The sequence below is a fragment of the Leptosomus discolor genome, chromosome 9 (assembly GCF_034619465.1).
Source record: "Leptosomus discolor isolate bLepDis1 chromosome 9, bLepDis1.hap2, whole genome shotgun sequence".
NCBI lineage: Eukaryota > Metazoa > Chordata > Aves > Leptosomiformes > Leptosomidae > Leptosomus > Leptosomus discolor.
Window position 1 is genome coordinate 18,097,578 of NC_141399.1, and position 22,606 is coordinate 18,120,183.

The 22,606-nt window shown below is 37.6% G+C and overlaps 1 protein-coding gene across 1 annotated transcript; it reads left to right on the forward strand.

Annotated features, from left to right (window-relative positions):
* Nucleotides 1-22,003, forward strand: LOC104342761 (inter-alpha-trypsin inhibitor heavy chain H3). The gene is made up of 21 exons (XM_086470655.1): nt 1-90; nt 3,175-3,231; nt 4,171-4,194; nt 5,329-5,495; nt 6,522-6,626; nt 7,046-7,208; nt 8,156-8,266; nt 8,902-9,027; nt 9,644-9,760; nt 10,531-10,699; nt 11,025-11,150; nt 11,390-11,571; nt 12,534-12,719; nt 13,432-13,571; nt 13,970-14,124; nt 17,241-17,309; nt 17,934-18,047; nt 18,592-18,796; nt 19,908-20,080; nt 21,662-21,773; nt 21,874-22,003. The coding sequence occupies exons 1-21, from the start codon at nt 1-3 to the stop codon at nt 22,001-22,003; spliced, it is 2,721 nt and encodes a 906-aa protein (XP_086326781.1).
* The last annotated feature ends 603 nt before the right edge of the window (nt 22,004-22,606 follow it).

Here is a 22,606-nt window from a genome sequence, read left to right on the forward strand (position 1 = left end):
ATGGAAAACCGTCTTTTGCTTTGTATTTTATTATTGATTCCTGCCTTTGCACCATCAGACTTTTTGGTAACACATGTCAGAAACATCAAGGTAAGTAATCAACCGTGTATGGGGCTCCCATTTTTTCATGGATTAACTTCCTGCCATTTATCAACATTTATCAGAGAGTTCATACAGTGCTGCCACCAGGAGCTTTGTGTTCTTTGTTACCAGCGAACACCAGATCAGACCTAGGACTCAGACTAGTTTACCTCTAATCAGGCTCAGTTTTGAATCAGCTCTGAGGAAACTGTCCTATCCACCTTTTTAAAAGCATCATCTTCCTCTATTTTCCCCGTCATCACCACATAATGATAAAATGTTTTAGTGGTCTTATATTTAAATGGATGAAATAATCAGTGATGCCAGGGAACTGACTTTAGCACCTGTAAAGCAATGCAAAATAATCAGTGAATAGATACCTCCAAGAAGCAGAAAACAGATGTAATATGGCATCCAGATAACTACATCCACTATCCAAATTACATGGTAGGATTTTTCTCAAGAGATTTGTATGTTAGCATAACATGAAATGTATCTTTGTCCCTCAAAGGGGCCATTCTATTTTTGAGTGGATCTCTGAGTAAGGCAGTGCTTCCTGACATCTGCCTAATTTTCTTCAGTTAAGTTTCTGGCCACTACTCCTCACCTCAATAAATTATTTTCCTCTCCCTCAGTAGTTACATAGTATGAAAATTTATAGAGAGCATATCTCTTTAGGAAGCATTGTAGTGTAGCAGGTAGAACAGGACAAAGCAATTCACAGTCAATTTCTATTGATTAGGTTATGGTCTTTGCCAGAATTTTTTCTTTGAAAATCAGGATAATAACATATCTAACTTTTAAAAATGAGCTTGAGATTTATTGCTGCACATTGGAGGTGCCATGGATTCTTATTCTTTAACCATTGTCTAGCCCAGATATAATGTAGATTTTTTCCTCCTGATGACCATACTACCTGTTGTTCTCTGTGTGTCTTACAATGCTAAAGCCTTTCTAAATGCAAAATGGCCAAAGCTCTGTACAATGCTTCATCTTTACATACAGAACACTACAGAAAAGTCAGTTGATTCTCCCAGAGTTTTTATATACTTTATGCAAATGTAATTTGATTGAAATGGAGGAGATCACTATGTAGAGTGAAGGTCTCAGGCCCCATCCCTGTCTTAGTTCCTTTGACCAAGTAGGATGCCAGTGAGGAGTGGTGAAGCATGTCTGGAAGTCTGTCTGGCTGATTCAAGCTGTCAAAGCCACTTTTAAAGCCGTAGTCTGATAAACACAATTGGCAGACCCAGTTCTGCTGAAAATTGAACAAAAATCCAAATCAAAGATCCCTATGTGTACTTGCATACCTTGTTCTTATATATGCAGCTACTAAGGGTGGGAAAGTTTTTTTCTAGATTGAAAACTACCCACAGAACTACATATTCAAAGCATTCAAAGCGCGGGTAGCGATCATACAGCCTACCTTTTATGGCCCTCTCTTTTTGGCAGCAGTGAGGCTCCTACATAGCTGACAAGGAAGTTTAGTTTTCATAGCTTAGCTGCATTATGGTCTCTTCTCTGTGGTATCCAATTAGCATTGTTTGGGATGATGAAATCTTTAATGTTGATGTAGATTTGGAAATAATTTTCATGCCTTGTTTTTCCTGTGTACTACTTAGGGATATATGCAAATACCTTGCTCAGTGTTATGAATTCTCGGAGGTGTTCAAGATAACTGTACTGTCTTTGCTGAATCTTTTAATCATGCTGCGTTTTAGTGTCCCAAGCTGTAGAGTCAGGGCTTCTTTGGGCAAGTGCTGTAATGGAAGCCCTCTTTTCCCACCCTGTTTTCTTGGGAATTCAAATTTTTCCCTCTGCTTTTCCTTTCCAATTTCTATAGATTTTTTGCACCTGTATTCGTTGCTGTTGCCACAGCAAAACAGTGTTAAACAAAAGCAGAATTTGTTACTTTTATACAACGAAAAAAATTTTCAAATAATTGGTGCAACTGGCAAATAGGTGGAAATACTGTAGAAACATTTGATCAAGTAACTATAATTACACAAGGTAGACAATATTAAAATCTCAGTTTGGTCTAGAATTGCATAATACATTTTTTAATGCGACACTATCACTCTCTGCCCACATAGCTTAAAATGACCTTGATGTTAGTGAGGTCACTAGCTACATCCAAGTGAATCATTAAGAATGAAAAAAAAAATCACAGAATCACAGTCACCTAATCCCCTCCCCATGGGCAACTCAGGGTTAGCTAGAGCAGGTAGCCCAGGACAATGTCCAGATGGGTTTAAGTATCTGCGCTGAAGATCAGCCCAAGTACAAAGTGACCAGTACCTTTCACTGGGAGATTTTTCTGTATTTTCTTTTTCAATGAGAATGGTAGAGTACCCCACAAAATATTTACAGATTCAGAACAGAAATCTTTCAAAACTACTGTAGAACCCATAATTCTGATAAAGAGTGGGCACAACAGCAATTCTGTAAAAATTAAATGCAGGTAAAGTATCTTTTATTTTAGGAGGTAGTTGTCAGAATTGCAGAGTTTGTAACTAAAGAACACATTTTTGTGATTTTTTGTGTTCTTAAATGGTAATTCCACTTTAAGGAAAAGTTTGTACCAAACAAACTGACATTTCAGTGACTTCCAGCTTTTCATTTCCTAGGGCCCACACCTCAGTTTGTGTTTTGTAAGGGGAAATGATTAGCTGTTATGGCAGTATAAATATAGAAAAGATAATTTCAGTGTTGGAAAGGAAAGATTTTAATTGGTGCATACTTTACACAGGTGTTAAAAAAGCCCACATAGGTTTGTGAAACAGGAAAGACGTACACACAGAAATCACCTGTATGACAATAAAAGTTTGAAAGATGAACCTGGAGAAATGTACAGAGACATCTTGGCCAAATTTTTACAGAAGTTGAGAAGCCTCCCCACCAAAACCTTGCATTAACATAGATTTAATACCATTATCTTGAAAAAAAACCTCCAAAATAAACAACAAATAACCCTCTGTGTCTCAGTTTCCAACCTATAAAACTCCCAACTGTGAAAGGTAACAAAAGCCTTAAATGTACCTGAGATGTGTCTCTGACTTTATTGTGTCTTTACCCCTTTATTTTTTGGGGCAGGTACACATGCTTGCACAAAATGTGACACAAGAGGCTCCTAGAGCCAAAAGAGATAAGGTATTTGCAGCCGGCCTGACAGGAATTGAGTTACACAAGCTGTTATTTTAACATGATTCAGTAAGTATGTTTGAAGCCTGTTCTCTTTTTCAGAAGAGTACATGGTATTTTTGTAGAGCTTCTGATATTTGCACCTACTCTGGGAGCAAATATGCAAAAAAAAATAAAAGGTTTTTTTTTTCCTCCATGCAGCCTTTCATAGTGACTGCCTCTCCTCTCTGTAAGCCTGCTGAATTACCATTTTACCTAGTCGTGTTAGAATGAGAGGCTGTTGGGGTGAAACAGGAAAAATTTAGGACTAAGTCTGAAAGAGTGTAAGGATGGGTCTGTCTAATAGTTTGAATGTGTAACTGGAAAAAAATGTGCGAACTGTTTTTTTATGCTTTGGTACAAACCCGTTTTTTCTTCTAAAGGAGAAGTAGTTTGAAAAGACAAAATATGTACCACAGGACTCAGAAACAGGAATTCCCAAGAAAGAGATGTCACCCTCAGGACAAGATATTCTGTTTTTACTTTGATGTCACCACACAGCCAACCTATACTCAAGGAAGCAGTTAAACGGATTTTAGTGTGTTCTTTAATCTTAATGACATTTAAATGTGTCACTTGAGCAAAGTACAAAGTTGGCATCATTCAAAGTGTAACTTACGTTTCAAACCCATGGTATTTAAGGTGCATTAACATCAAGTGAAAACCAAAAGATTCACCAAAACTAGGAATGCTATAGGTAAAATAATTATAGCTGCTTCAGATGCCTTATTTGCTCTTCCCTCAAATTTACTTCAGTTTACTAACGAGGACTTTTCTCAAGCCTTCCTTCTCCTGGACAATTTCTTTTAACTTGGAAGCAGAAAATGACTACATAGGTGCTAAGTGATTTATTCCTAAATGCAACTTTCCTACTTAGTCATGATTTTTTCTGTGTTTTTCTCTTTACAGAAGCGAAATGCTGATAATGACTTGGTAAGACTTGGTTTTGTCTGGGCTTCTGAGAAAGATTTACAGTGACAAGAATATTGTTACCTTGTTCACATGTATCTGTGAGTCTAGTCTGAGCAAATGGATATTTCTGTGTGTGTGTGATGAGGGGAGTAGCCCAGAATTGCTTGTTTTAGGCAGTAGGACCAACTAGACAGTTCCGTTCCAAGCTCCGATGGAAACTCCTGGGCAAGGAAGGAGAATGAACAAATCATTTTTAACCTTATTGCATTTGAATAAATAGCAAAGTTGTTTGAAGTCACCTCTAACAGACATCCATTCTATGTTGGTTTTATTTTTACTTTTATGTTGTAGTTATTTGTAAGGAAGGCAGGAGACCTAATCTCTGAGGCTGATTCCACTTGGCACCTGGACTTCAGCAATGCTTGAATGCTTTGATTGTTTGGGGACCTTCTTAATCAACCAGCCAGAGATCAGGCCCACCGTAAAAACTCTAGGGTTCTTTCCAGTGCTGGTTTTGCTGCAAGAAGCAGACCTTGTTGCAGAATTGCCTAAGGAGTCACATCTGTTGTTACCTATGCTTTCATATAGTCTCCAGCATTCAAAGAAAATAAATATTGCCCTACCCATTTCCTTTTTTAAAGAAGAATGAGTCCCAGTTGTGAGGAAGTTGAGAATAACATAAAATGGAATATGGAGCGATCTGGAATTGCTTAGGTCTATTTTTAAGCAAGACGACTGCTTATATCACTGCTCTAGGAGTCATCCACTCAGCTGATAATTACAGTCGCCAATACTGTGAGGCAGCAGTAAGTTGCTGTGCTCTTTCACTAACCATAAACAAAAGTTACAGTCTCAGCAGAGAAAAAAAAAAAAAAAATCTTATAATGGCAGTATCTTTGCTGTGGTGGTAGTATTTTGTTGAAGAGGCTGTAGTTATAACTCATGGAACAGCACTGTGATGGCAGTGCGATAGATATCCAAGGAAACACAGCTGTCCTCCAGTTCTTATGATTAGGTCTTTCCTGTTTTTCTTTGGAATGATAGAATGTCCTGCTGTGATTGCTCTTTAAAATTATGATTATGGCTGATTAACACAGATGTCAGTGTAACAGCTAGCTCTTTTCTTCTTTTTTTTTTTCATTTTTCAATCTACAGGTTGTCAATGGGATAGAAATCTATAGCATGAAAATTGATAGTAAAGTAACTTCCCGATTTGCCCACAATGTCATAACCAGTCGAGCTGTCAATCGTGGAAATGTGCACAAAGAAGTCATCTTTGATGTTGAACTCCCTAAGACAGCCTTCATTACCAACTTCAGCATGTGTGTACAATATTGTTAGAGAAGACTAAAAAATTTGTGCAAATGCAACTGAGAGAAACTGACCAGAAATGTTCATTTTTACTTTGCCATTTGATAGATTTCTAAATGTCTCCTGGGTAATTTTCTGGTACTATTAACTTAATATGCAAGATACTTGGAGAAAAGCAAACATTGGTAAATCTATAGGAAAGATGACTAATTTTCATTTATTTCTATTCATCATCGTGGACCTTAGGGAATGGGGGATCTTCTCTGGAGATCCATTCACCTTTTCAGAAGTACCACTTACTTACCCTGGTGTTAGCAAACCAGAAAAGTTCCATTATTTAATTTCCCTGATGGCATTGTAGCTTAATTTATCTCTTCATTTAAAAATCATATTTGAATGAAAGGCAGGAAATAGAGATAACTATTCCTTTACATTTGTACCTTTAGTTGCAATAATATGCAATTCTCATGCCATCATGAGATTTAATTCAGTCTAAACATGTCCATCTCTGCTAATCACACTATTTTATTTTTGGTGAAAAGAAACAGTAGCTTTTAGGGCACAACTACTCTTAATGCGTGCTAGAACTTGTATTGTATGATATTAATCCCCTTTGAGAAATACCTGTTTAATGGTGTAAGAAGTCTAAGGATGAAATGTTCAGCTGTAGACACCTACATTTGGACAGATGAGTCTCATCCACAGAATTGGCTTGCCATTGGATGAGACGAGATGGTCAAGCTGCTGAAATGTAAGAATACAGCAGGTGTAGTGTTGCTATCAGCCTAGTTTTGGTCTTATTAATTTTCAAAATAAAAAATTGGTTTAGATTCTTTTAAGATACTGAGCACAGAGCTCTTCATTCCAGCTAAATTTGCTGAGCAGACTAGCTTCAGTGAAAGTGCTCAAATCTTGGCAATACCAGATCCCTGGAAGTGCTTTTTAGCAAACCAATCAATAAACAGAGAATTGCCTATAGTAACTTTTCATGTATCGATGCAAGCCATTCAGCTGAACTAGGACTTTTTCACCTGCAGGACAATTGATGATGTCACTTATCCTGGAACTATAAAGGAAAAAGAAGTTGCAAAAAAGCAATATGAGAAGGCTGTTTCAAAGGGACAGACTGCTGGTCTTGTCAGGTAAGAATGGTGTCTTGTGCGGCTTCCATAGCATCATCCCATAGCAAATTGTGAGATTGGAAATACTTTGTTCTGGCATATTTCTGAAATATTTTTTTTTATGGGTCCAAAGAACAATCGTTAAGTTAGAGTTATTGTAGTGTAAATTGTAAAAAGAAAATATGACTTCTGACTATGTAGACAGTGTCTGCAATTATGGAAAGACTGTTTCAGCAACTTCACTGACTTTGTATGACCAGTTCCTGGCATTAAGCTCACTGGGAAATGAATAAATTCTACAGTTTGAGTATAATTTTAGCAACAGATCAAAATTCCCATCTTTGTTTTACTCCTTTTTGAAAATCATCGTCCATCAACCCAAATTATAAGTATTGTGAAAGAGGATAAATATATTTGTTTTCTTACCTACTTAAATACAGAGCTTCAGGAAGAAAAACAGAAAAATTTACTGTCTCAGTCAATGTTGCAGCAGCCAGTAAAGTCACTTTTGAACTCACATATGAGGAACTGCTGAAGAGACAGTTTGGAAAATATGAGATGTTCATCAAAGTAAAACCGAAGCAGCTTGTCAGAGATTTTGAGGTAAATGGCAAACTGTATCGAATTGGACTATAACTTAAGAGATGATGAAATTCTGTGCTTCTGTTGAAAGTGGAGTACCATGGTCATTCCCATTGGTTCACAGGTGAGCTAAAGGCTGTGATGATATTTCTAAAAAAACACGTGGGGAGCCCACAGCAGTGTGCTTTAGTGCAGGTTTTTGTTTGTAAGCCTGACAAATTGGCTCAGCTACTAAGCCTGCAAAAGAAATGATGTATGGAAACCTGAAAAAGCCATTATGATGCCTTGGGGTAAAATAGAAGACTAATAGCTTTTCTAAATGCCTTTATAGCATAAACTGCACCTTTCTTACACCACCATGAGACTACATCGTCTTAAATGACAGTGATACGTATATTGCATTCTAGAATACTGCAGCTTTTGGGTGCTAAAACTTATCTTTGATCACAGCTATCTGCCTTGCTAAAACCCAGCTCTAAGGCAAAATCTTTCTCCTTTGTATCTTCTTCAGAAAATGCTGTGTAAAAATCAATACAAAACTCAGCATCCTTAAGAGTTTATGCAGTATTATTTTAAACACACTATGGTAGAAGGCATACTGCAATATAGGTCAAAGTTGGGCACAACTCACAGCTAATGGCTGGGTTATGTTTTTGAAGGACTTGAGTGTTTATTGACATTTTACGAAATTCCAGTATCTATTTTTCAACCAAGTTATATTTCTATTAAGGTTTATTTGTTTCTAGCTTTTTTTTTAACTTCTGTATATAAAAAGGCCTGTTCGGCTGATGGTGTGTCCACACAAGTGTGGATTTGGATGGCCATTATGACTTACAGAAGTAAATTTCTCTTGCTTTTGCAAAAATCCCTTTTTCACATCTGTAGTTGCCTTCTGATCCTCCTGTAAATAGCTAAGTTGATGTATTGTGGGGTAATCAATGACAATGAATTTTCAATTAATATTTCAGATTGAAGTAAATATCTTTGAGTCCCAGGGTATCACTGAGCTGGAAGCGGAAGCAACATTCATCACCAATGATCTACAAAATGTCATTAAGAAAACTTTTTCAGAGAAAAAGGTACAATGACTACTGCATTCCATTATTTATTTATTGCAGTTATAATTCTGAAATAATAATGTCAGTGCTAGCAATGGAAGTGAGAGGCAAAAAATAGAGAAAATACAGTAAAGGCTTGTCTGTGCAAATGAGCCCTGAATTCCAAGCTAGCAAGTTGAAGGCCATCTCTATGCTGTTCAGAAGCCACGTAGCTGTTAGCATGGTACTGTACCCAAACTAGTAGGCCTTGTCCTACAGCTGTAGTTGGAAACCTGAATACCAATAAGACACTTTCCTACGTAAGAACTGAGTCAGAAACAAGTAGTTTTCTCATGAATGGAGGTGGTAGAGTTCCTGAGGCATAGGCTGCCGAACAGCCTTATCAAAGGTGTCATTCAGAGTGGAGGGTTGAACCAAGAAAGGTGAGTAAGTAAACAGATGAAGAAAGTTCTAGATAGCAGCCTTCACATATTGGTTACCCACCAATAAATATAGAAATACATACGGATACAAACTAATACCTAACCTGATGAAACAGGTTATTCTCCTGTCTGGGAATATAAATATACTAGTTTTATAAAAATGAAATTTCTTTGTGTTCTGTGGAAAATTTTCAGCTATCAAAGTCCAGATCTAACAAAGGCTTTTCTGTTTAGGGGCATATCTCTTTCAAGCCAACTCTTGATCAGCAGCGAACCTGTGCAAATTGCTCACAGTCTGTCTTGGATGGGGATTTTACTGTAAGATATGATGTGAAGAGAACGACTCCAGATAATTTGCAGGTAAATCTGACAGCTGGAATTTTTGAACTGCAAAACCACTTAGCTTCCATAGTAAAGGTCAGGGAGCAGCCAGGGCCAGCTGTTCTGTAAAGGACAGGGAGCTGCATGTGACAACACAGCTGGCAGCCCAGGGTCTTTGCCAGCCATGAGCCCGCTCCCCACAGTACCTGAGCAAGGCAGACCCAGAGATGGCAGTCAAATTCAGCTGAAAATCTAGGTCATCAGGCAAGTTTGTGGTGATGAGGCAGCCCGAGGTCAAGGTGAAAAGTCAGTCAGCAGGGTGGGATCCAAATCAGTGGAGTCCATAGATGGAAACAGGTATGGCTGTGACACAGCTGGAGACAGGTATTCTTACAGTGTAGCTCAGGCAGAGACTAAAGGCCCAGGCTTGTGCTTAAATGAAGCTCCTGGGCCCAAGGACAGCGGTGAGACTGGTCAGGGCCATTAAAGTGCATTAGTCCACTCAGGGGCTAGACACTAATTAAAGTAATTTCTTCTTTATCCATTTTATCTTTATAATACACAGAAGGTTTTGGGTGGGTTTTTTTTGTTGGGTTTTTTTTTGGTTTGTTTGGTTTGGTTTTGGGTTTGGATTTTTTTACATTTTATTTTTCAGATTGTCAATGGCTACTTTGTACACTTCTTTGCACCAACAAATCTTCCAAAGTTGCCCAAGAATGTTATTTTTGTAATAGATATTAGTGGCTCAATGGCTGGAAGAGAAATAGAACAGGTAAGTTATTACATTACTGTAGAGTCCCAATGAAAGAGCCTCTGTTGTGACAAAAGGGGCATGGCGGCTTATGGTGCATATGTGCTGCTTAAGCTATACCAAGTGGTTTCCTGCTGTGACCTCTCTAATGCTCAGTACCATAAGTACTAGTTTGAAGCATTACTGTAGAACAAAATTCTGTAAGTTCAGGCTATATTTACTTACTTACAAATGTTACTAGTTCAAAACTCTCAGTATCAACATTTCCAGAGAGCTCTGTCATGTGTACTGGACAGTTCCAAAATTAGAATGTGAATACAGTATTATGTGCATTATCTATGTTGTTCATTCTGTCTCCTCCGGGAAGCAGGCAGCTCTTCTCATAGTTAGGACTCCTCATTCTAAGCTAATGCTGAGAATTTTCAGGGTTTGGTGCTGCATCAAAAGATCCACTCCTCCTTGCATATGAACTTCTGCACCAACCCATTTCCCATCACTTTCAATTTGCCATGCCAGCTTACCTCAGTGTAAGCAACGATCCATGATGTGAGATCTGATTTTCCTCTCAGCTACGAAGATTTACCAGATGTAATTGCAACTGCCTGACTTCACTGGAGTTACTCTGAAATAGACACAGGGACTGGCAAGGGTGGAACAAGCTCAGAATTTTTGCACACCATACTGTGTAAAAGCTAAAAATACTTGAATGCTGAGAGATTAATCATGTAAAATCTGTAAGCACCTATTTCATTAAATGTTGAACCATACATTTAAATCTCTTTGTCTTATAGACAAGAGAAGCACTTCTAAAAATCTTAGGTGACATTAAAGAAGATGACTTCTTCAATTTCATACTATTTGGTAGTGAAGTACACACCTGGAAAGAAACATTAATCAAGGCCACTCCTGAGAATTTGGGTGAAGCAAGGAAGTTTGTTCGGGGCATTGACACTGAAGGCAGTAAGTACTTTATTGGAGTTGCCAATAGGTCGTTGTGCAAGTAATTTATCAATTCAGTCTGTGAACATAATAGCATTAGCTACACCTTTTTTTGTGTGTTTAATTGCTGATGAGACACTCCTAAGGTTGAAATTTACTCAAACATGACATCTATTTTTCCTTATGTTTCCAAAGTCCAGGTACTTTTCCATCTAAACATCCCCCTGCTTGCAAACCCAAGTCTTTCATTTTCATACTGTAATGAGGTCTCATCAGATTCCAGTGAAAAATGGGCCTTTCTTTTGACTATCTGTGCTGAACCCAAATTTCTATGTCTACCTTGCAGTGACAAATTTACATGGTGGTATAATGAGGGGAATTGATATGCTGAATGCTGCTCATGTAGGAAACCTTGTGCCCAAGAGAAGCGCTTCTATAATTATCATGTTAACTGATGGCCAGCCAAACGTAGGTAAGTTTGTGGTGATGCAATAATGAAGAGAGTAAATTAACTAACAAGAAAATGCTCGGTGAAAATTGGCCTCCATCTTTGACTTCTGAATGGTTTTGTGATTTAAATGCTACTATACCAGCATCATACTACTAAAATAAGTTTTTCATAATGTCTCCTAAGAAATCCAAACATGACTAGCCACATTTCATTTTATCTATTTATGAAGAAAACTCAATACTTTTTCTGGTTTGATGCAGGCATATCAAATACTCAGGACATTCAAGCACATGTAAAAAAAGCCACTGAAGGAAAATACCCCTTATACAATCTTGGTTTTGGCTATGGTGTTGACTACGGCTTCTTGGAGAAGATGGCGCTGGAGAATAAAGGATTGGCCCGTCGGATTTACCCGGACTCTGATGCAGCTTTACAGCTTCAGGTACAGAAATCATCACTTAAATTAGATGAGAGATACATTAATTCAGAGAACTATGCAGAAATTCTTATTTTGAAGTAATCAAAATCCCAAAGTGTAATCTGGTACCAAGATACTCAAGAGTCTGCTGTAATCAGAATATTAGTTGCATTTGATTTTGCCCTTCCCTTATAGAAGCAGAAAGTGGAAGGACAGTAAAAGGAAGATACTGTGGACTATGGAAGAGGGCTCAAAACTTGGCATAGGGTGACACAAGTCATGGTTCTGAAGGACACTTTGGTGTGCAGCAAAATTGCTGCAGTCATTATATCTCCCATACCTCACAGATCACGTAGACAATGTCGTGTCAAGGGAAGTGAAGGATGACAGAGCATAAAGGCTCTACATATTCTGTCTTTAGGAACTTACTGCAAGCGGGTGTCTCTTACTGTACTTCTGAAGGTTTTTAGAGCTGTATAAGGCATGAGAACAGGTCTAGGCAGTACAGAGCCGACCTTTTTTATTTCTCACATTCCAGTAGCGGCCATTCAAAAAATTCAGCAAAGAATTTAGATACTGGATTTCGTTGCAAGCTCTGCCAAAACCAAATACCTAGTCTCCTTTGGCTTATGTTGTCATTTCAGTCTCTGCAGGGAACAGATCTAGAAACTTATTTCTATCAAACAGGGGGAAGCTTGGCATCCCTCTTGGTTAACATTGATGGAACTCATCATCCACAGCATGTTGTTCTCAGATATTTTTTCTCTGTCTTAGTGGGACTGAAGAGTTTGTACATCCTTTCTCATTTCCAGTATTTGTAGATTTTGGGCCTTGTATTCTGATATTTAAGTGAATATTTGAGTATTTTTTTCTAAAACACACTTTTAGTTTCTGTTGCTGAAATACAGTTTCTGGGTACAGACCTACCTCTGAATTAAAGAAACAATGATAGTTAAATGTTTGTTTGTTTTTTTTTTATCTTATAGGGGTTTTATGATGAGGTGTCAAATCCCATGCTCACAGATGTGGAGTTAAACTACCCAGAAAATGAAATATCAGACCTAACTAAAAACAGTTTTAAGCATTTCTATGATGGCTCTGAGATTGTGGTGGCTGGGCGCTTTATAGACAACAACCAAAACAGTTTGACTGTAGATGTGAGAGGTGAAGGTGTAAGTATGGATTTCTTGGACTTAAGTAAGGTACACAAAATGTCTGAATGTTCAAAGCTGGCCATACTTAAAATATTTACTAGTATTTCTTTACTTCAATGATGGGATGTGTTACTGCATATGTGAGAAACTAAATGCACCAAAGTCATTGCCTTTAGAACTGCAAGTTACTTGCTTGACTCAGTCAGGTATGTTAGAGTCAGTCTGGGACAAATTTGTGCAGTGTGACTTGATTAGCTTTGCTAACTGATTTATTTTTTTTTTTTTTTAGTTTAGTCTCTAAATACCCTACCTGGTTGTTTCAGGAGATATTTGTCTTCATTGGGTGAAGAGACTGATGGATAAGCCAACTGAATATTTGAAATGCCTTCCTCTTAGAGTAGAAGTCTACTTCTAATACAAAGTGATCTAAATGCCTCTCTGTGCTTGAACATATTCCTGTATGAAATCAGTATCATAATCAAAGTTCTTTAAATCCTATGTAGCAAAATTCTAATGAACAAAAATGCCATGTGAATTTGGAAACTGCATTATGTCCTAGAGTACACACTACTAACCTTCACAGAAGCAATGGAACAAAGATCCTGACACAACACAGGACCAGACTGTTTTTCAATTTAATAAGATTTTCAAATGTGAAGGTCTTGATTTTGGGAGGTTCTGGAAGTCTCTGGCTACTTGTGATACAAAGACACTTCCTTACTCCTTACAGGCTAATGATGCCCTGTCATATACTACCCAACAAGACACCGAGCAAACAGCTAAAGCTTTCCAAGAACAAGAATACATATTTGGAGACTACATTGAAAGGCTCTGGGCTTATCTCACCATTGAACAGCTCCTGGAAAAACGGTAATTATATGTAGAACAACATCTTAGCTATGAACATGTTAAGCCATCTGACTAGTGCAATTTCTAGGATGCGAAGCTGAAATTCACATCACAGTGAGTGCCAATGGGAAAGCATAAAAAACAGTAAGGAAAATTCCCCCAACCTATTCTCCCCAACCTCAGTATTTCTGTTTCAGGTTGCAAATTAAATGATTTAAAGTTATTCCGAATATAAAGCACAGTTTTGCCTTTTTCTTGGGTAGCCAGTGGAATCAGAAGTGCTCTTAGACTGTAATGAATATTCCTTATTGATAAATTAGCTGCAGAGAAGTGACTTCACTTTGAAGAAAAATATTTAATCCAGCGTTCAGTGAGTAATTTAGCAGTCATTGATGCTAGGAGTCTCTACCTGTATTCAGTATTGCAGCTACAGGAGAAGAAAAGGAGAATCTTACAGCTGAAGCCCTGGATCTGTCATTGAAATACAAGTTTGTAACGCCACTGACATCTATGGTGGTAACAAAGCCAGAAGACTATAACAATCAAGATGGAATTGCTGATAAACCCATTGAAGGTATAGACATTTTAACAATTTTACTTTATTTGAGAAGCCAAGTGTTCCTTTGATGTTCCCCTAAAGAAAAACTTTCGTGTGGGCACAGTTTTAAACATGTATCTGAAAAATCTACTTTTCAAGCCTCGCACGTGTATGGTTTATGCAAAATTACTTTTCATTGTAAAGTTCATTTCCATCAAAATGTCCTTCATTATTAAATCGTACAGACAAAAGATTGTAAATTCAAAATAAGTGTATTTTAAACTATGTATGGCAAATATTACATTAAAAAAAACCACCCAAGAAGCATTTCTAATCTAATAATCCAGCTATATTTGGTTTAGTTTCACATCACTTAATTTTTCTCCTTTATTTTTCTACATACTTCAGCTTAGGGGTAGATGTAGTAATATCTTTCTACATGAAAGGGGAAAATTTGCATGAGAGCTTCTTTGTGCAGGATGTTATCAGGTTGTAAAAAGATGTAAAACACAGTATTTGTATGTTACAGAAAGAGAAGCAATTATATTGAAAGCACACAATTTGTTCTCAACTCCTCTGATACTTTGGCTAATTATTAACTCCTTGATCAGTAAAACCCTGTGCTTTCATACAGTTCAGCCTCTTTGTTTAACCTGTATGAAACAAAATTACTCTATTCGTCTCCAGCAAAGTAAGGCAAATGCTATCCACTCAGTGCACCCCAAAGCCGCTCTGCTCTCATCTATATGTGTTGTCCAGGCCATCCTCATCTCTCACGCATTCAACAGGTTTGACAAACCTCTTGTGAGGCTTTTCAATCTCTTCTATTAGCATCCGTTATTTTTCCCCAAACTTTTGCTTAGTGCCCCTCAAAGTTCCTCCCAGGCTCTGTGTGGGCTCTCTGCTGGCTTCTAGATGCAAAACTTTCTCATCTCCTGAATTTGGCATGATACCTTAAGGCGTTTTAGCATAACAGAGATGCTTACTGGACGTTAGTGTGTTTTTATTTCAACTGGAGTGTCCTGAAACCAATTAATTGCTAGTGCCTTTCAATTCTGAATAATTCTTCAGGCGTTCTGCTGATAAAATTTTTGCATTATTTTTTCATATGATCATAGTGCTTGGCAATATGGATTAGGCATGTACTTGGTAGAGCAGTGTTGATGGTTGGACTTGATGATCTCAAAGGTCTTTTCCAACCTGAATGATTCTATGGTTCTGTAACAGGATACTGACATAAAACCACTTCGTGTTTAATTTAACATTCAGGTCCCTAAAGACTGAAGATACCTGGTTGAATTGTCGAACAGTTTTAATTTTTTTTTCTTAGAATATGTTTTGACAGGGTCAGAATCCTTCCTGTCTAATCATACAACTGAAATGGTAAATTTCTCTTTTTCTTCCTTTTACTTTTTACCTGCCCGTGGTAACAGCTGAAGGTATGTACATTTCTTATTAAATTTACTTAATATTTTTAACTGTATAGAGATGGATTTCCTGCAACACTTACTTGATCTAGGACACAATATTTTAATAAAATTCTTGCTGAATAAATCAAGACTGTGTTATTAATAGATTAAAAACTTTTCAACTGGAAAAGTTTGTAAATATCATTTTCATGGTGATTCCTCCTATCCCTGATAACTGCAGCATCCCACCATTACAAAATTCAGGCCCAGTACAACTAAGTTGCTTTCCAGGGCTAGCACTGTTGACTCCCAGATACCTGTATGTCACAGTCTCTCATACAGAGATGTCTTCATTGATGCTGTGATTGCTACTTCTTCAGCACAAAGCCCTGTCTTCAGACACTCCTTCCATAGCTCCAGATGTAAAAAGCGTAGAAGACCAGAAAAATGTGGAAGCAGGTGGGTAAGTCTTACTGACTTCCCAGTAGTACAGTCTAGAACAAGATGACACAGAGGAATCAGAGAAGAGCAGGTTGTCCCAGCCCCTTACAGAGCAAACTTTGCCTTTGGAGAAGTAATGTTTTTGCTGAAAAGTATGGTGTGCTTTCCTTCTGTTCATGACATTTTCTTTGTTGCAGTACTAAATAAACTGTTTTGACTAAGTTTTTCTTTTTTAAATATTTAGAAAGTTATACATGATTACAAGATTTTGGAGTTGGTTTTGGTGGAAGGAAGGAAGAGGGAAAGATTGGGTGTTATTCTTTGAAGCCTCTAAAATAATGTTTTGTTTCATTCACAGCACAGGCTGTCACAGCTGCTATGTTGGGTAAGTCATTAGTTTAAGTTTCTGAACAAAGCAACATCTGTCAAAGGAAATTGATTCAGACAGCTGAAATTACCAGAGAGATAGAAACTGCCTTTTCTGGGTTTACAGCTGTATTTTAACAAATACTACCAAATTCTTCTCACTACTAAAATGTTGCTCACTTAAAGGTTGAACAATACCAGATGAAAAAGTTTCAGCTAAATAGCTTTTAAGGGTTAAATGGCAGTTCATCAAACCACCATTTTTTCCTGAAAAGTGTTTCCCAAGAAGAGAGGATGGACTTGAATTTGCATCTCTTTTGGAATTATATAAATCAAGGGACTATGATGTCAGCATCTCTGACTAAATTAATAGGTTCAGTTACTTATACAAAAATAAACTGTTTATTCAAGAGAGAGAGACAGCAACTGACCCTTCAGATTGCTGGTTGGGCAACCCTGGAAATAGGAGAGTTAGATACAAATTTTTGCTCTGGAGATTATTCGCAGTCTCTCTCTCTCTCTCTCTCTCCCCCTCCCTCTCTGTCTGGTTTCTCAAGTCTTCATTGAAAAGACTTAAATTCATTCTGGAAAAAAATAAATGCTAAAACCTCAAAAGTTTTCAATGTTGCTTTTCCTTGCTGATAGACAGCTTAATCCTTAAGTCTGAGACATTTTTGTCCTGCAGATGCATTACTTGTCCTACAGATACTTTACTTACCTCAAAGCGCTTTAGACTACAAGTGAAATCTATCTCAATCCTGAAGCTTTGGAGGGGGCACAAGCTGTCATTTCATGAACTATATGCTTTAAAAACTAGGGTGGAATCTTACCTAGCATATTAACTTCCTGACATCTTACATGTACTGTACGGATAGTGGGCAAATATTCCATTTTGATGTGAGTTTTCTAACTTTTTATTTTCTTTGCTCTCTGCAGCTCCACAAGTACCTGCAGCTCCACAAGTATCTTACCTGTATACGGCACACCCCACATGGTATACCAGTGGTGAGTAGTTTGAGGAGTGTGCTTAGAAGAACAGAAGAGGGTATTTAACACTGAATTGCACAATTCTTATGAGTCTTTTTGATAATTCCCTTCCACAAAAGCAGCCATTTTTTTGTTTCCAAGGCACTAGTATTTTAATTTAAACATATCTCAATGTTTTTTAAAGTTCAAGTCACTGAGAGTGTATATGGTAATTTTTCTTAGGCCTCCTTCCCATTGCTAGGCTTTGTTTTGGTAACTGCCTATTCTCTATTCAGATGAACTTCCTGCCCTCAGAAGTACTTTCATGGCCCTCAGAGATAAGCACTTAGAGGTGGCTGTCCTGAACCTACATTCCATGTGCCAAATTTTGCAGTGGTCAAGAGACACTGGGTATATGTCACGTACCTGGGAAAGATGAGGCGAAAAAGGATGTAATTCACTTTGGGAAGATATTAGCAGCTTCCCTGGGACCCCACCACTCCTTTGGAGGATGAGCTTGACACAGCTGGGCATGCAGCTTGTGCAGGGACTAGTTCCTGCTGGTCCCCAGCATCAGCAGTTCCATTGCCACAACATTAAACGTTCATGCAGAACTTTGAACCTGTGTATCGCTATACAAATACCAGTGATTTGCCTTTTCAGTTGATGGAGATCCACACTTCATTATATCGGTGCCACAAAAAGAAGATGCCATTTGTTTCAATATCAATGAAAACCCGGGTGCTGTGTTAAATTTAATAAATGACCCAGTTACCGGTGAGTTTTTAATTCTTTTAAATACAGTAAATCAGGATACTTCTAACAAAATGTCTTATGTTTAGAGGCTATTTCTCTCTTTCATACTGTGTAAGCTTTTTTTGCAGCAAAGTTACTAGGGGTGCCTGTAGCTGTGACAGGGTACCATTACCATGACCGTGTTTTCACTTCTTGGAGCAAAATGAACTTTTTGAACTTTGTTTGAAAAAACAATTTGAGAGTTGAGAGACCTAGTTTGTCTCAGTGAATAGTAGTACAAATAATAAAATAATCTTAGGTTGTTATTTGTGCCCATCACAGACTCTTTGTGCTCTAGGAAATATTAAACTTTTCTCAATAAAGTGATTGTTGTCTCTGTGGAAATCCACAGAACAGCCTTCAGAGCTTTGTTCTACTTTGGTGCAAACACGCACAAGTAACTCTGATCTATTTTTCAACGTGTATTTGTTTCCTTGAGTTGTTGTTAAATTCCCATGACGCTCCTTGACATCAGTTGATCAGGTCCTATCTATAAAACAATACTTAATGTTCCCTTTTTGTATAGGCATCACAGTCAATGGAGAACTCATTGGTGCTAAGAGAGCAAATGGTGGTGCAAAGATGCAAAACACGTATTTTGGAAAACTTGGCATTGCAAACAAGCACCTGAATTTAAAACTGACAGTAACTCCTGAGAAGATCACAATTCAGAATGGCAATGAAAAAACAGGTTTCACCTGGCTTGACTCAGTCACCTTGCAACAAGAAGGGTAAGGCTTACATAAGGAATATCAGGCTCCTGTATTACTTTCTACACTTTTTTAGCGTTGATCAAAGATTAGTTGTATGAATATATAAAAGAAACTGATTCAAGTCCTGCTGGATTCAGCTCTCTATTATTTAACATTTAATTATGAATGATTATTCATAAATTCCTGTGCTTGGAATAAGTAAGGGAAGAATATTCCACAATTTTGTATTACTATGACTAAGGTAAAAGTAGATTTAGTATTGTTCTTCGTGCACCAGTATCTTGCAAATACTTCAAGAGTAACTTTAGACATAGCGTGTAATCTTTCAAACAAAGGCATAATAATGTGCTAGAAACAATCTCCATTTTAAGGAATGGAGATTGTGATATTTATAGAATAGCTACCTTTTGCCCTGTCAGCATGTATATTTTTCATGAGATTGATGTATTATAGAATCACGTATACCTGTGCAAAATTAAGTTTAGAAAAGAAATGGGCAGCATCTCCTCTTCATCCTCATTTGCATTCTCATTGTGTACCTGGAACAAAATTACTACCTCCTCAAAGCATGGCACTGCAACAGAAAGAGCACTGGAGCAAAACTGTTATTCATGCAGCATACTTATTTTTTTATTATGATAGCCACATTGATGATATCGCTAACACAATCAGAAGCAAATCTTCTTTATCCTACCGCTAACCTAGGCAGTTCAGACGTCTTTTCTGAAAAACAAAAGGAAAAGGTGTCAGGTAGCATCCAGGCAATTTGGTGACAGTTCTATCAATAACATTTTTATTACCGAGCGTGAGGTGCTGTGTCTACATATCACTAACCTATCTGTGATTAATTGTGCTGTTAGGGGATGAGTTTTGGTAGAAACGTCTTGCTGAAAAGTTTAAAGGCTAGGTAGCCTTTTACAGTGTAATTTAGTATGAGTCTTGGACTGTCTGTGAACACACAGAGATTCATATGGACCAAACTATGCAGCAAAACCTCCATTTTAAAAAACACGGAGCAATTTATAAAACCATGTTTGTTTGTTGAACACTTTTCTTCTCAAGTTTCTACTCATTGCTGTTGACTCAGGGAAGCACAATGTTCTAAGTCAAGTTTTTCTTTTTTCCTCAGTTTAACGTTGATAATTAACAGGAAAAAAAATCTGGTTCTCAAAATGGGCAGCGGTGCCTCATTTGTTATTGTTTTGCACCAAGTGTGGAAGAAACATCCTCTCCACCAAGATTTCCTAGGACTGTATACATTGGAAAGTGATAAACTGTCTGAACGGACCCATGGATTATTAGGTATGACTTCATTTACTGTTTTCATGCTTGCTTTTCATTATGAAGCTACATAATTTGTAAATATAATCTTGTATTTAGCCTTTCTGAACTGAGATAGTGAAGGAAACCGAGATGATGTTGATTTGCCATATTAAGATTTCTGACAAAATATTCTGGGCTCAGACTTTGTGCATTATCTTTTCTTAAATTCCTCTGCTGTTGAAATCACTAGCATCCATTGTCCTCACTGGCATCTTTATACCTCTTTATCTTGCTAAATCCTACCTACAGATTTTTTTTTTCTTACTGTTTTCTTTCTATACTATTCCTCTGTCCTCTTGGATGGTTTGATCTCTTGTTTCTTTCACATGTGCTTGCTCAGTCAAAGTTAGCCAAACCTCAGTTGGGGCATCCTTGTAAGAAAAGATGTTTTTAAGGTATATCTTGATTTACTAGCATATATTAAAGTCACAGAATGCTTTGGATCATGTAAAATTTTCCTCATGTTAGCTAACATTCTTTATTTTAGCGTAAGGCAAAGTTGTTAATCCAGGGATCAGAATTTTGACCCCATTGAATCCTGTTTTCTGCCAGTGTAGTGGGTTTGGTGGTGTGCATTCTCTGTTGGAAAGTACACAGCAGCCATTTTCACTTACAAAATCAGGTGAGGGCAGCAAATATTTTAGGTCAATAAGTTTATTCATTGTGGAAAATAATGAACTGCTGCAAACTTACTTGTCTCAGTGTTGCTGTGCACTCTGAGGCCTGAGGAGAGCGAGCCAAGGTATCAGTGGCAGAACATGATAGATCTGTGCATTATGGGAAATGCTGTAACAAACCAGAAAAAGAGCAGAATAAGGATGTAGTATTATTTATGCTTTCCTGCTCCAATCTCCTCAGGCTAAAGGACTCCTTAATACAGAAGTTATTCTGCTATGGTATGAGTTGCAGGTAACAAGAAAATTGCAAAAGCCCACGTGACGTGTTGGTACACCATGTTCAGGTGACTGACTTACACAGCTCATCCCTCTTTTCATCATCTTTGACTTTGCTGCTGTACTCCATTAAGTAATCTAAAATCTCTGCTCCTTATAGCACTCAAAGCGCCAGCAGCATCCTGCACCAGACAGGGCAAAAGTGTGTGAAAGCCAGTCCTGGCAGCAGTATGAAAATTCCTTAGACGTCAGCCTTGTTCTGAGCATAATCACATCCAAAAATTTCAGAGATCAACACGTGCATCATTTGACTAAAAAAAAAAAGCTAAAGACTTGGAGAGTATGTAATAAATACGACTAAATAGACAAGCCACAAAGTGAGGGTATCTTGAAGGATATCTAGAAGAAGCTGATTTTACTGTGCACTCAGAAGCTGGAACTTACAGCCAAATGATACGCATGGAATTATGGCTTATGAAAAATAAATAATACCATAGGCATATGTTCAACCTTACATGAAACTTGATGTTTGCTTATTTGATGAAAACCCCGAGGGGACGTGGAAAACAGCATGGGAATGTTGGAAGTTCTGGGGTTTGTGTTTGGTTTGTTTCTGGTTTAATGTGTGCAATGTGCTTGAAATGGTAATTTTAGCTTCTATTTTTAGGACAGTTTTTCCATCCCCTTGACTTCACCATACTTGAAATTCATCCTGGGTCTGATCCCAAAAAAACAGATGCCACAATGATTGTTAAAAACAATGAACTGACAGTAACAAGGTAAAAAATAATTAAGTCCTTAGCAAAGACTTAGGAGAGATTACCTTGTCAAAGTGCAGTTTCTGCTTCGATACTTCCATGACTGTATTTTCCCTTTCAGGGGCTGGCAAAAGGATTACAGAAGAGACCCTAAGCACGGTGTTGATATTCCGTGCTGGTTTGTTCATAACAACGGAGCTGGGCTGATAGATGGTGTTCATACGGACTACATTGTTTCCAGTCTGTTTTAAAGTAGAACTTCCTCCAAATTCATGGGTATACAGAATATTTGTCTGAATTTTCGATGTTTAAGAACTATTAAAAATACCATGTTTGGCAACACCAAGATATGACTGATTCTAACAGAGAGTTTTAATGCATATTTGATCAAATCTGAAGCGCTAAACAGCTTTTCTGCTTGTGTGCACAGATATCACTCATTCCCTGAAATGTCCTCATTTTACTGAATTAATTTGCCAGTTTTAGAAACATTCTATCCAATTTTAAATCAATAACTGAGTGTCAGGAGTGATTTAAATAAAAGCATCAGTACTTAATGCCTTGTTCTGTTATTCCAACGGCTATCAATGTTTTCATTCTGGTTTCACAAAGCCCAGGGTACCAGATGCGTTTTGAAATTCAACAGCAGAGGAGAGCTGACAGACCAGCACACATTTCAGGATAATTCAGGAGTACTTAAATGCATCTGACCACTTGAGTGCACAGTGCTGAGGGTTGGTGCACTGCCATCACACAAGATGACTGTTGGCATCCAGGACTTCTGTATTTTAGTATTTTAATTTGAACCTAACTTTTGAATACCCAAATCTTTATAAATTAATGAAATATCACAG